General features: G+C 53.9%; 1 protein-coding gene across 5 annotated transcripts; it reads right to left on the reverse strand.

Annotated features, from left to right (window-relative positions):
- Positions 1 to 223: 223 nt before the first annotated feature.
- NR4A2 (nuclear receptor subfamily 4 group A member 2) lies at positions 224 to 12,036 on the reverse strand. Of its 5 annotated transcripts, none has more exons than XM_083708153.1 (8): positions 11,605 to 12,036; positions 9,653 to 9,775; positions 7,680 to 8,704; positions 5,679 to 5,808; positions 4,533 to 4,621; positions 3,062 to 3,264; positions 2,608 to 2,786; positions 224 to 1,796 (listed from the first exon to the last, which is right to left on the reverse strand). In XM_083708153.1, exons 3-8 carry the CDS (start codon positions 8,700 to 8,702, stop codon positions 1,540 to 1,542), a joined length of 1,881 nt encoding a protein of 626 aa, XP_083564279.1. In that variant the 5' UTR covers positions 8,703 to 8,704; positions 9,653 to 9,775; positions 11,605 to 12,036; the 3' UTR covers positions 224 to 1,539. The 5 variants fall into 5 exon arrangements, with proteins under 5 accessions (XP_083564279.1, XP_083564278.1, XP_083564280.1 ...); XM_083708152.1 differs by having other exon boundaries at positions 4,458 to 4,621; positions 11,605 to 11,986; XM_083708154.1 differs by having other exon boundaries at positions 4,458 to 4,621; positions 7,680 to 8,517; positions 11,605 to 11,976.
- Between the last annotated feature and the right edge of the window lie 1,102 nt (positions 12,037 to 13,138).

Raw genomic sequence — 13,138 nt, forward strand, 5'->3', positions numbered from 1 at the left:
ATTTGTTTTTCAAAAAGAAAAATATACACCTTTTCCCAACCCCTCACACCCCCTCCAAAAAACCAAAAAAACCAAAACCCGAACACTCCCGAAATAAAAATTCAAAGTGCTCAGTTAATTCCCAGGGAGTTCTGTATATGAGATATAAGCACTCTGGAAACGGTGAAAACGTTTGTGGCATGCAAGACTTGGCTCCGCTTCAGACAACAAAATAATCAAGATATAAACTGTTTTCTTTTAATCAGCATCAACAATACATACGACACTTACAAACAAGGAATGCCGGACGGTGTTTACAAAGACAGGAAATGGGGGTACCTGGCGAAAGGTGTTTGCTTTTTTCCGGGAAGTGGGGCAGGTTGGGGTTTTAGGAAGGAAGAATCTGTTTGGATCTGTGTAACACGTGTGCCCACTTATTTTACAATTGAGAAAAACGTTCGAGGCTTCTTAGAGAACTACCAATCTTTATAAAATCTAGCAGACTACATAGTGTCTGAAATTACTATTTATAGAATATAGACATTACTGAAATAGCAAGTGCCTATAATAAACGTGGTCCTCCTAGAATGGTCCTGCTTTCTCTCGATTAGGTCTTGAATCGTCAACTTCTATCTATTTATTTCTTCAAGCTCCTTTGATTGATTCTTGTTATTCTTTACTTTCTCCTCCCCCCAACCCAACTCTCTTTTTTAAAAAAATTATTATTATTATCATTATTATTATCAGAATCGGTTTGAATAGCTTATTCATAAATAGGCACAGAATAGTTTTTTGTTTTCCTTTTAAAAAGAAAGAAAGAAAAAGCCAAACCGCATCTGGTGAAATGTACAATCCTTCGCCTTCTGTCGATTCATGCCGCCCCCCGTCTCCCTCCCCACACCTTAACTGGTCGTCTATATATATATTACAGCTTTCCTTTACAGCAGAAAATGATTTTCTTATATATAAAAAAAGTCTTAGGTGGGTTCCCTTAGTACACTCTCCTTCGGCAGCAGCTAAGGCTCAGCTTCCTTATCTCAAAAAGTCCTTCATCATAACCATCATCATCATCATCACCATAATAGCAGTAGGAAATTCTGTTTTTTTCCCCTCCCCCCTTTTTTTGTTTTTGTTTCGGGGAGACCGGGGTGTATGAAGGATACTGTTTGTCTGTTTTAGGCGATAATAAAAAGCTTGTACCATGGGATTTGTGTGCAGTCCAAGGAACGGGATCCAGGGTGCCTATAGAGAGAGACCCCCACCCCAATGTCCAGTCTCTGTCCTTCAGGAGAGGCCAACCACAGTCTGAAGGGATGGGAGCCCAGCAGCACCCATGGGTGCTCCTCACGGACCAGGTGTCTTAGTCAGACCCCTTCATCTGCTTGCTTCCTTCCTTCCTTCCTTCCTTCCCCCTCTCTTCCAGGCTTTGAAAGTTCTTCACTTGGAAAGCTCAGCGGCAAAGAAGAGTCCCTCCCTCTCTTTCTCTCTCTCTCTCTGTCTCTTTCTTTCTTTCTTTCGTTTTTTTTCTCTCTCTCCCTCTCTCTCCCTCTCTCTTTTATTTTAAAAAGGTAGCGTGTCCAGGAAAAGTTTGTCGATTATTGCCGGCGGTGGCACCAAGTCTTCGAGTTTCAAGTAGAAGATGCGCTGCAGGCCTTGCGTGCAAAGCGTGCGCAGTTCCGGGAGCTTGCCCAGCAGTTTGGACAAGTAATTGGGCCGGTTCAAGCCGCCGTTGTTGAAAGTCACGTGGTCCTTGAGACAATTGACAATCTTGTTCTGCAGTTCCTCCACCCTCTTGGGTTCCTTCAGGCCGTGCCTCTCTGCAAGAGACAAGGGGCTTATTAGACTGGACGCAGTGTGTGTGTGTGTGTGTGTGTGTGTGTGTGTGGCCATCAGGCCTTGCCTAGAAGACGCAAACTTGCAGCTCCTTAATACCAGGAAGAAGCAACTCTCCACTTTAGCTGTGCCCTAGCTTGCAAAGGCTAGGCACTTCACCTGGGTGTAAATCTCGGAGAATCTCTTTTGAGAAGGCACGTGTAAAAATGGCACAGTCCAACTTCTTGGGCACACCGTATCCGGTATCAACAGACCAGACTGGCACTTTTGAGTGTGCAAGAGGGTCAAACTGTGTAGCGATAGCTCAACACGAACAAGCACTGTCTGAGGATGGTTTTGTGCCTTGCATTTTCTATATTTGCAATCGTGAGAGCAGAGTTGTTATTCCGGATTCATTCAAGCCAGATCTGCAAGGGGCTAGGGATAAGAAGTCCATAAATATCCTCGCTCAATCCAGCTTAAAATGCAGGAGTTTATTGGCGAAGGAGGAATTCTAATGACCAATGTATGGTAATACTGTAGTATCCTAGTAATCGGGTGGAAAGTGTGGGGTGAGTATTGTGGACTTTAAAAGGCTGAATTAAAGGTTTCTGGTTTATATGGCAATTCTAACTCTGCCTTAGCAAATTGTACAAATACGAGACAGACCGTCATGGGTTGTAAGATTGCAAGCGAAGTGGGAATTCTGATCTGCATGGCTCACTTATAATGATGGGAGGGATGACGCAGTACTTCTTCCAAATTAATTAATCTGGAGCAAAAAAACCCGATGAGGGGTAGGAGCCCAAAGCTCACCTGTCACCATGGCCAGCGCAGCGATGCAGGAGAAGGCGGAGATGTCGATGTTCATGTTCTGCAGGTTGGAGGAGAACTCCACGATCGAGTCGATCCATTCGCCGAAGCCGCGGACACACTGCAGCCGGTGCAGGACCACGCCGTTGCAAAAGATCAGCTTGCCTTCCACCGGGTTGGATCTGCCGGGGGAGTTCACCCAGGGGCAGAGAGACAGAGAGAAAGAGGCAAACAACTAATTACTCGCCGAGCAATAAACGGAGGGCTTAAGAGGCACCTAATTACCGAGGAGTTAATAAAACGCAGCTCAGCGGACCTTGAACGGCTCAGGATTTTCTCATCAGACTGGCAGGCAGGCAGGCATCCATCCACACATCCATACGCGCGTGCAAACACCCAGGACTGCGCCGCCTCCGATCCCTGCCTAATTGTCCCGGCTCTGCCTCCTTTTGCCTACCTGTAGGCTAACCGCAGGACGAAGAGCTCCAAGAAAGCGGATTCAAAGAGCAGGTCCTGGTCCTGTTTGGGGAGATCGGTGAAGCCGGGGATCTTTTCCGCCCAGCCCCGGATGATTTCCATGGAGCCAGTCAAGAGATCGTAGAACTGCTGGATGTGCTGCGTGTCGTCGCCGCTCAACTGATAGTCCGGGTTAGCCTGGAACTGGAGTCGCCATTCCGGAGAAGAAGGAGAAACGGATGGGGAAAGATGGGAAGGGAAGGCAAGTGGGGGAGGAAGGAGAGAGAGAGAGGAAGAGACCCCAGCAATTTAATGAGGTTCTCTAAAATATATCGCCCGTGAAATTGCTAACCCCATTCCGAGGAGGGGAGCCTGGTTTTTATAACAATTAAACCTCGCTCTGACCAGTAAGGAAATTAAGATGTTCCAGGGCAATTAATTCAATTAGGGGTGGTGCTAGGAAGGTGGAAATTGCCGTGGCCAAGAAGGGTCGGCTTAGCAGAGGCGCCCTGGGAAAGCGCCCCGAAGGACGCGCCAGGGGGGGAAATCCAAGCAGCCCCTGATTTTATTTTTTTGCCTCTGGAAAGGCGAATGTCGTAGGATGGGTGCGATGGTGACACTAGGAATGAATCCTCTTGTACACACAGGCCCGTATGTGTCGTGAAACACACACACACACTTGCATAAGCACATATGTCTAAGAAGATAAAACACATCCACGCAAGTGTCTGTCCCCATCATTTTATTTAATTTTCATTATTCAGACCTATACACGTGTGTCGTGTCCCTGTTGTGGTGCAGAAGCACAGAAGGACCGGGTAATAATATTAATAAAGCTAGCGGTATGCGGTATGGACAGGGAAAGAGGGAGATCCCAATCGGCAAACCCTCCTCTCTCTTCCCCCACAAACCAGAATGAGCCAAAATATATACCCTGAATGAGCTCCCCAAAGCATTTCGGATAAGGAACTCCACTAAGGCCAGTGTATGTGCTGTCTCCAATAATGACTTTGAGGATCAGGCCTTAAGGTCGGTCCTACTCGCCGTTACTTCGAGAGTAGATCTTTCCTGATTCACTTCCCTAAGCATCCTAAGCAAATCCTACGGGAATCAAAGGCCTCTCTTAGAAGCGGATGTGGGCAAGGCGTTGCTTCTAAGGCGTAAACCTCCCCCTCACATCCACCCCTGCCCCCGACCCACACCACAATCCTCCGCCCCTCGGCCCTGATGTATCTTAAGAGCAGTCCTCCAACATCCCCGCGGTTTCTTGGCAACAGCTTTAGGGCAAAGGGTCTCTCTCCTCCCAAACAGAGAAATGGCCTCGCTACGGACTAGCCGCGTGCTCAGCGCGTCCCCCCGCGAGGTGGACCCTTCGGCGAATGTTGTCTCCAGCTTACCCTGGAATAGTCCAGGCTGGTCATAGCCGGGTTGGAGTCGACATGGGCTCTCACCAGGGCACTGATCAGACTCACCGGGGGCGACGGGGGAGAGGGCTCCTGGGGGCTCTTCGGTTTCGACGGCAAGCGACCCCGTCGGCCTTTTAAACTGTCTGTGCGAACCACTGCAAAAGAGAGAGCTGGTCAACTCGCCCGGCCGGAGAGGGAGCAGCTTTTGAACAGGAAAGCGAAGAAGCCCTGGCATCCCTTACGCGACCACCACCACCACCTCTGCCCCCCGGGGATGCAGTGCCCATAATCTCTTCGACGGCACCAGGAAGCCTCCAACACAAAGGTGTCCAGAGTTCCCACTGAATGAATATTCCTTTATTTGCTTTTCCTCTCGTGCGTATGTGCGCGCGGGAGCAAAAGTTGCTTGTTAAAGGGAACCACCAGTGTATAGTAGACATCCTTGTGGATGAAAATCTGAAATTGGGATGGAGCGGTGTAGCTTCAGGAATGGGCCCCAGCATTTGTTCGGTCTTAGCCAGTGCTATTTTTCTAGAAAAACAGGTGCCGGAACTCACTCTAAACACTTCACAGTTGAGAGGTGCCGGCACTCACCCGAGAGTTCCGGTGACTTAACCCTGGGGGGAAAAAGCTCTGGCCTTAGCCATGATATGAATGGCATTCTTGTTTAGGAAAGAGTGCATCCGAGCCTTGGCAAAATCCCAACCCTGCCTCGACTCTCTTTGCCCTGGGATGCCTCCTCCTTCACATCTTAGACGTAAGGAACCCTGGCTCCCTTCACGTCTAGGATGAAGGCCATCGGGTTCCAGAGAGGGGCCAGTAACTGCCTCTGCTTCTTCGATGTCATCCCAAGCTCCCTGGGCAGTTAAGGCCTCTGCTTGCCTATTTATTTACTTCTCTGGGAGATTCCCCTGTGAGTCAGTGTGTGTAGGCGCTCGACTGTGGCCGTCGAAGGACCAGGGCTCCAGAACTCTCCGCTATCTCTGCAGGTTTACTGAAAAGCCTCCCCAGGCTTGCACTCGTTTGCATAGGACTGAATAAGGCCCGGACGCTGCTGGGACGCGGACGTTCTCCGACGTGGCGAACGGGAAAGGAAGTGTGCTCGTCCGCGCGTCCTTCTCGCAGCTGTGGCTGGTGGCTACTCCGAGGACCAGCCCGGCCCCCCTCCCGCTCCCAGTCATCCCGGCAGCCCCTCCCCCCCGCAAGCGGTACCTTCTTTGACCATGCCGACTGCCAGGCACTTCTGAAAGCGACAGTACTGGCACCGATTCCGGCGGCGTTTGTCCACGGGGCAGTTTTTATTCGCTAGGCAAACATACTTGGCGTTTTTCTGGACGGTGCGCTGCGGAAAAGAGGGGAGGAGATTGGGGTGGGGGAGTCCAAAGGAGGCGCCCTCGGTTAAATTCCCTGCACAGCGCCTCGCCATTTCCCCCTCCCACCCCCTCTCGCTTGCCTTCCCCTTCCCCTCCAGCCCTTCTCCTTTTCCAAGGCATTTATCTCGAAACAAATGGGAAGCGAGCGCGCCGGCCCCGCAGCTCCTTGCCGATGCTTGATATGCCAAGCGGAGGAGAGAGGAGACGTTCGGTAAATACAAATCCGTGGGCATTCATATTATTTACATTCCTCCGAGACCTTCTCTCTTTCAAATGATAAGATTATTCAATCAGAATGGGGGAAATAAAGAGATCACTTAATTTGACCATAGGGAATTCCGTTCCACTTGGTTAGCTTAGACACGGTTCTCTGTCCTAACCAATTTCAATCCGAAGGCAAAAGGCGAGCGCATGCAAATAGCTCCCTTCGCCCGCCCGCCCGCCCGCCCGGCCTCTGTTCGCCTCTCCTTAGGGAGAGGAAGGAAGGAAATGGTGGTGTTGTTGTTGTTTTAAAGAGAGTAGGTTGGGCGACGAAAGCTGCCTGGGGAGGACAGCGACTTTCTGACACATGGACCACCGTTTTTCCTTCCTCTTTTCCCCAGGTGATGGGCTGCCTGTAGAGATTCTGAGCAGGCCTCAGGATACAGCATCGAGCGCATTAAAATATTTAAAACCCACCCTCATCCAACAGCGCCCGTGTGCGCTCCTAAATTCCTGGTTTGGCTTGATCCCCCTGGTACGCTTTGAGTCGGGTTGGGGCAGAGAAAGAGGTCTGGGGCTTGGCGGCGCTTTCTCTCCCCTGATTCCAAAAGCACGTCTCCGAAATCCTGACTTTTCCTGACTCCCTTGGTCAAGCAACCGGGCATCTTTTGGCCCTTGTGGTCTCCGCAGTGCCCAGGAGCAGTGCCAACAATAAACCCTGGCGACAGAGGAGCTAGGTGGGGTTTCTTCCCCACTTCTCCCACTTTCATAAAGATTATCCGCCGTAACGGATTGTCCGTCCTTAACATATTCAGCAACAGAGTAGGACAAAAGCGTGGTCAACAAGAAAATAAATAAAGTTGCGCTTGGCCAACTCTTCCGACGGCTGGGAAAGGTGGGGTGGGGGGAGGGGAACCCCAAAACCTCTGCTTTTGGCAGAGAGTTTAGACTAAAAGGGGCGAGTGTAAATATCTGAGCTAGGTATATAAGCGTCTGGCGTTCCTGAAGCGCGTGTCAATATTCCCACGTAGGGAGACCAAAAAGGTGATTTAAACTGTGACTTTCTCAAGTCAAGGATTCGAAGGAGATTTGGGGACAGGTGAGTCGCGAACTGGTGGGAGAGTTTATGCCGCTTGAATAGGGCCCGATCCTATCTATGCGCGCTGGGACGCCTGGCGCGATTACCAGCTTGTCTCTCTTTAGGATGCAAAGGGAAGAGAACCAGGACTGAGGTTTATTCTGGGTTCATGAACCCTGAGCGCAAGTGTGAGGCTGCCGCCATAGGGCTTCCTTCCTCTCAGAGCTGTCCAAGGCCGGGCGTCTAATGCGGAGGGGCAATTATCATACCAGGCTAAAACAGCCAAGTGTGGATTCCAATTTGCGGAGGCGGGGCCTCGGCCTAGATTGGGAGAGCGAAGAAGGGATCCATCCATCAGTGCCTTGGAGGAAGGAGCGAAGGATGGGCACAGAGGACAGGATAGATACAGGGGAGGGAGGGATGCGGGGATGGAGAGCTGCGCTAGCGGCTCGGAAGCTGGAGAGACGGCCGGCGCAAAATCTGGTCCTCCTCCTCCATCACCACTGACACAGAAGCCCTCCCCCCGCCCCCTGTCGCGGCTCCTTAGCAGCAGCATCTCACCTTGAAGAAGCCTTTGCAGCCCTCGCAGGTGCGCACGCCGTAGTGCTGGCAGGCAGCGTTGTCCCCGCAGACGGCGCAGAGCCCCTCGTTGGAGGGCGAGCCCCGCGAGGGCGGCGACGGCACCTGGGCGTCCAGGAGCTGCGAAGCGTGCCCGATCTGCAGCCCGGGGAAGCCGACGGCGGCGGCCTGCTTGCGGATGGGGTTGGGCAGGGCGAAGGGCTGCCCGTCGTGGTGGTGGTGATGGTGGTGGGGCCCACCGGGCTCGCCGTTGAGCGGCAGGGTGTGCAGGGGCCCGTCGAAGCGCATCTGGCAGCTGCCCACTGGCGTGCCTGGCGGAGACTGCTTGAAGGAGAAGAGCGAGAGGCGCGGCACGGCCGTCGGGGCCACCGCTTTGTGCATCCCGCCGCCGCCGCCGCCCCCGACGGCCGCCGCTCCGCCGTAGGCCTGCGCGTGGTGGTGATGGTGGTGGTGATGGTGGTGGTGGTGGAAGCCGTGCAGGGGCCCCGCCTCGTCCCACACGCTCTGCCCGGGGGCGAAGCCCGCGGTCGGGGCTGGCGGCGACGAGCACGGCTTGTAGTAGACGGCCAGCTCGTCGGGCTGCTGGGGCCCGGCGGCCGGCGGCGGCTGCTGGGGCGGCGGAGGGGGGTAGCCGTGCGCGTGGCCGTGCAGGGGCAGCTCCTCGACCTTGATGGAGGGCGGCGGGGGCGGCGGCGGGGGTGGCGGAGGCGGCGGCGGCGGCGGCTGCGAGGGCATTTGGTACAGGCAAGGCGGCTTGACGTCGTAGCCCGCGGCGGCTGCGGCGGCGGCGGCGCCGTAGTTGTCCATGAACGTACTGAAGCTGGGGAGAGAAGTGGTGGCAGTGATTTCAGTGTTGGTCAGGTCCATGCTAAACTTGACAAACTCGGGCGTTAAGAAGTCCGAGCTGTACTCCCCGGCAGCCGCCGAGTGGTGGTAAGCGTAGCTCTGCGTGGCCGGGCTGGCTCCTTGCGGCGAGGACCCGAACTGAGCCTGGACGCAGGGCATGGCTGCAAACGAGACACGGCACAACAACAACAACATGGCTCAGCTGGGGGGTCAGGGTGGTTAGCTGCTGCGCAGCAACAAGCCCCCGAAGGGGAAAACCCAGCCGCCCACACCGCCCGCCCACACCGCCAAGCTCCCTCCTTGCGCCTCCCGCTCCCCACCAACCACCGCCCTCACGTCGGGGAATGGGGTTCGGGAGGAAGAAGATGAAGGGGGCTGGAGGAGGAGGAGGGGAAGTGGGAAGTGGGGCAGCAAGGGAGGAAAGCCGGGCTGAGATGGCAGGATGGAAGAGTGGAGGAAGGAGGAAGTTCGACGTGGCCCACCGGCAGGGCGAAAAAAGCTGGCAGCAAAAGGGAGGCTGCAGTGGGGAAGATGGACAGAGAGTGAGGAGGAGGAGGAGGAGGAGGAGGAGGAGGAGGAGGAGGAGGAGGAGGAGAAGAAGAAGAAGAAGAAGAAGAAGAAGAAGAAGAAGAAGAAGAGGAGGAGGAGGAGACAGGGAGCTGGGCGATGGGGAGGTGGGTCAGGCAGAGAAAGAGAGATGGAAGAGGTCGTGGAGTGTAGAGGTGGGGATGGGGGAGAGAAGAGGGGCAGAAAGGGGGAAGGAAGGACTGATCGTGGGGAAAAGGGATGGGAATGATCCCCTCTAAGCAGAGAAAAGCCCCGCAGGCAAGCCCAAGGAGGGCCGTCTGAGAGCTGTCATTGCTTGGGCTGCGGAGGGTGTAGCCCGCATATCCCTCCCCCCCCACATCACCCCAATATATTTCCCCCTCCCTCTCGCTTTCCCTCTCTCCCTGCATATACCCCTTCCCCTTCCCCTCCCCAAATTGTGCCTAAGCCCATCTCTCCGGACTTGCCCCATCTCTCAGCTTTCAGGTCCCCAGGAAAGGAGCGTTTGGGGATCTGGAGGAGGATGATGATGGATGGATGCAAATAGCCAGGGACTCACCCACCTTCAGCCGAGTGAGAGGCGTTTTCGGGGGGGCTAAAGGCGGACAGCGTCGGAATTCAATGGAGGGACAGGTTGCCAAGACGGGAGGGAAGCGCTGCGGACTCCAGAGTGACCCGGGTGCTCCCTGGAAAGCACAAGAAGAGCGGGGGGGGGGGGGGAACAAACACACAGAGGAGAGGAGGGGAGGGGGAAAAAACTTGTTATTCTTTCAGCCTCACTTGGAAAGGGCTAGGAGGGGAAGATGCGGCTGCCAAGGGACTTGATCCCCAACCCCTGGGAAGAGAGCAGGACTTCCTCGAAAGCCCAAGGCAGGGCAGGTGGCACCGAAAGTTTGGGGGCATTAGAACCTTAATATGTGTGAGCAGATGAGGGTGGAGATGTAAAGGGAAAAGTTAGCTTGTGCTAGAAATTCTAAAGTAGCTGTGACGCGTGTCATTTTTTCCTCACTGTATATAACAAAAGTGCAAGGAAATTTGCTTTTATTCCTCTTCTTACTACTTAGTAGTGTATGTCTAAGTCTATCCATGTATACACGCAGACAGATTATCAAATGCCCCAAGATTGACACAGCTTACTCGGAAGTACTTCAGTCATTAGGAAATTAGACACTTAAGAAAATGTCCTTAGGGTGTGTGTGTGTATACTATAGATAGATAGATAGATAGATAGATAGATAGATAGATAGACAGACAGACACACACACACACACACACACACACATTAAATGGCGACACCCACAACTCCCCCTCCTTCCCTCTCCTCTAGAAATTCCGCTGGACTGTAGGAAAAGGAGAAAAACAGCCATAAAGTGAATTAATTAAAAGGCACGCGCGCACACAATGAGGAAGGCAATTAAAGAGCAAAGCAGCTCCGTCTCTGACAGTCCCCGAAGCTGCAGGCGGAACAGGGCGAAAGGGCGCCCAAGGGACGCGCGCGCGCCGACAAAGTAGCAAATCTGAAGAGAAAGGGATCCCTCTCTCAACTCTTCCGGACGGCTTTCGGAACTGACCCACGTCTAAGGGGCGGGAGGGTGGCCGGCTTTTCCCGACCACTACATCCCCAAACGCAGTTTCTCTAGATTTACAATGAGAACAGCGCCGGAAAGTTCGACAACTGAAGCCAGGCAGCCGGCCCGCCAAAGGAACTCTCCTCTTTGCGCCCACTCCAGATCCGTGTCCCCGGCATGCCTTAATTCGAATTCTATCCGAAGCAAAGAGTCTCTTCATCTGTCAGCTAGTTTAACCCCTGGCACCCTGTTCTTCTTCTTCTTCCCCTTCCTCCTGCTCTCCTCCGAATTTGGAAGAGATTTCCCTCTCCGGATCGACTCCCGCGCCGTCCCTGGTAGGTCAGGGGGCCGGCATCCCCCCCTCCCGGAGTTACAAAGCCGCGTGCGTTACACTAATTTAAACCCCCCACCAACCTCCGGCAGTAATAAAACCTTGAAAGGCGACGACGCGCTGGCTAAGCTTCTCAACTGGCGGAGATCAAAGTCGTTCCCAAGCAACACACACCCGCCCAGCAACTTTTCTCCCTCTCCCATTGAACCCTGGACCAAAATCATAAGAAAATAATAATATAAAACCCCGCACACCGAGGATCTTAACCCTCAAGGTTGCGGCACCAAGTCCAGAAGAGGCGAGCAGACTAAACCCAAAGTTGACTTTCCCCACCTTATAATAACTGGAAACAGCCGGTTAGGAATATAGAGGGGAGGGCGCTGGTTGGAAGAACCCCCGACCTGAAGGCCGAGCAGCGAGGTCTTTCTTTCTAGGAAGAACATTTGGAGCACAACCTCCTGCACGACGTGTTACTATTTCCTTCCTTGCCCCCCCGTCTCTAGTCTCCCCCCCCCCGCTACTTTCCCTCGCCTTTGAGAAACCCGGGCAGCGCATCCAGATGGCAGTTAAGCCGAGAGTGCACCCCCCACTCCCAGACACGGCGCGATCCACTTACTTGTTGGGCTGTGGCTGTTTCATTCATTCACCGGTGGGGAGTAGTAGCTCCGATTCCCAGGGGCGGCTGGGCGAGGTAAAGCGAGCGAGCGAGCGGAGAGCAAGCGAGAGCGCGCGATCCCCGGCTGCTGCTGCTGCTGCTGCTGCTGCGGCTGCTGCGGCGGCGGCGTCTTCTCGGTCGCTCTCTCCGCCTGCCTGCCTGCTTGGCGGCTTGGCTGCCGGGCTGCCTGTCTCCCGCACGCGCGCCCCCTCCGCGCCCGCCTCTCCTCTCCTCTCGGCGCCACGCACTCCTTCTCTCTCCAGGAAGTGCGGCGCGAGAGCGCAGCGCGGGGCGAGCAAGCCGGACGGACTGGCCCTTGCCTGCAATGTGCCTTTGTTTATGTGGGCTCCCTTTTGCCCAGCCAACATGCACCTCGAGTCTCCAAGCGTCAGTGCACGTCAGTGCCGCCCGCCCAATCAGCCGGGCCAGGGGCTGGATCGCTCCGTACCGTTGGCTAGCGCTCGCTTTGGTAAATTTCCGACGTGACATCACCAAGAGTGGCGCTTTTAAGGTGGGAAGCAACTCGCCGCCTCGCTCGCCTGCCTGCCTGCCTGCCTGCTTTCCCGCCTGCCAAGCTGGGAGCTGCTTTGGGCCAAAAGAGGGGCAGGGCTCGCCACTTTCCCCTCTCTTTCTGCTCCCCACCCCCCCTCTTCTGGTACACCCCCCTGTCCGAGATTGTAAACAAAGAGAGAAGCCTCCTTCCCTCTCCCCGCCCCCTGTTGTCACCGACCGAGCCCAGACAGCTGTCAATCCAGATCTCCCCCACTCCCGCCCCTTCGCTGCAACGCGTGTTCATTTTATCTCACAGGAAATCCTAGGATGGCAGAGTTGGAAGGGCCCACGAAGGGCATCTAGTCCGACCCGCTGCAAGGCAGGGATCTTTTGCTCAACGTGGGGCCCCCAACCCACGACCCCGAGATTTAAGAGGATCTACTATGCCCACTTCCAGATCTGAGGTGGAAATCCTAGAGGAGACACTTGCCTCTGAGGGAGTCCCATTGGATTTAGGGGTGGTGGTTTAGGGGTGCCAACTTGGATGAAATATTCATAATCAATCACATGATGTGGTGCACACAGCTTGAATGGCAATGCCTATCAACTTTGGGGGGGGTTCAAATATTTTATGGTGGGGGGCTAATGGACCTCAGCCCCTAGGAGCTGGCTCCTAGGGCGGGGTTTAACTTCTGAGTGAGCACACACAAGGCTGCTCTGCATATCTGTCTATCTGTCTGTCTCTCTATATCTATCTATCTATCTATCTATCTATCTATCTATCTATCTATCTATCTATCTATCTATCTATCATCTATCTATCTATCTATCTATCTATCTATCTATCTATCTATCTATATCTATCTATCTATTATCTATCTATCATCTATCATCTATCTGTATCATCTCTGTCCATCCATCTTTAACTGACCCATCTTTCTATCAGAGACTCTGTAGCTTCTATTATCCCGGATGCGCCCTCCCCCTCCCGTGCCGCTTCTGC

The sequence above is a fragment of the Podarcis gaigeae genome (genome assembly GCF_964106915.1).
Source record: "Podarcis gaigeae genome assembly, chromosome: 1".
NCBI lineage: Eukaryota > Metazoa > Chordata > Lepidosauria > Squamata > Lacertidae > Podarcis > Podarcis gaigeae.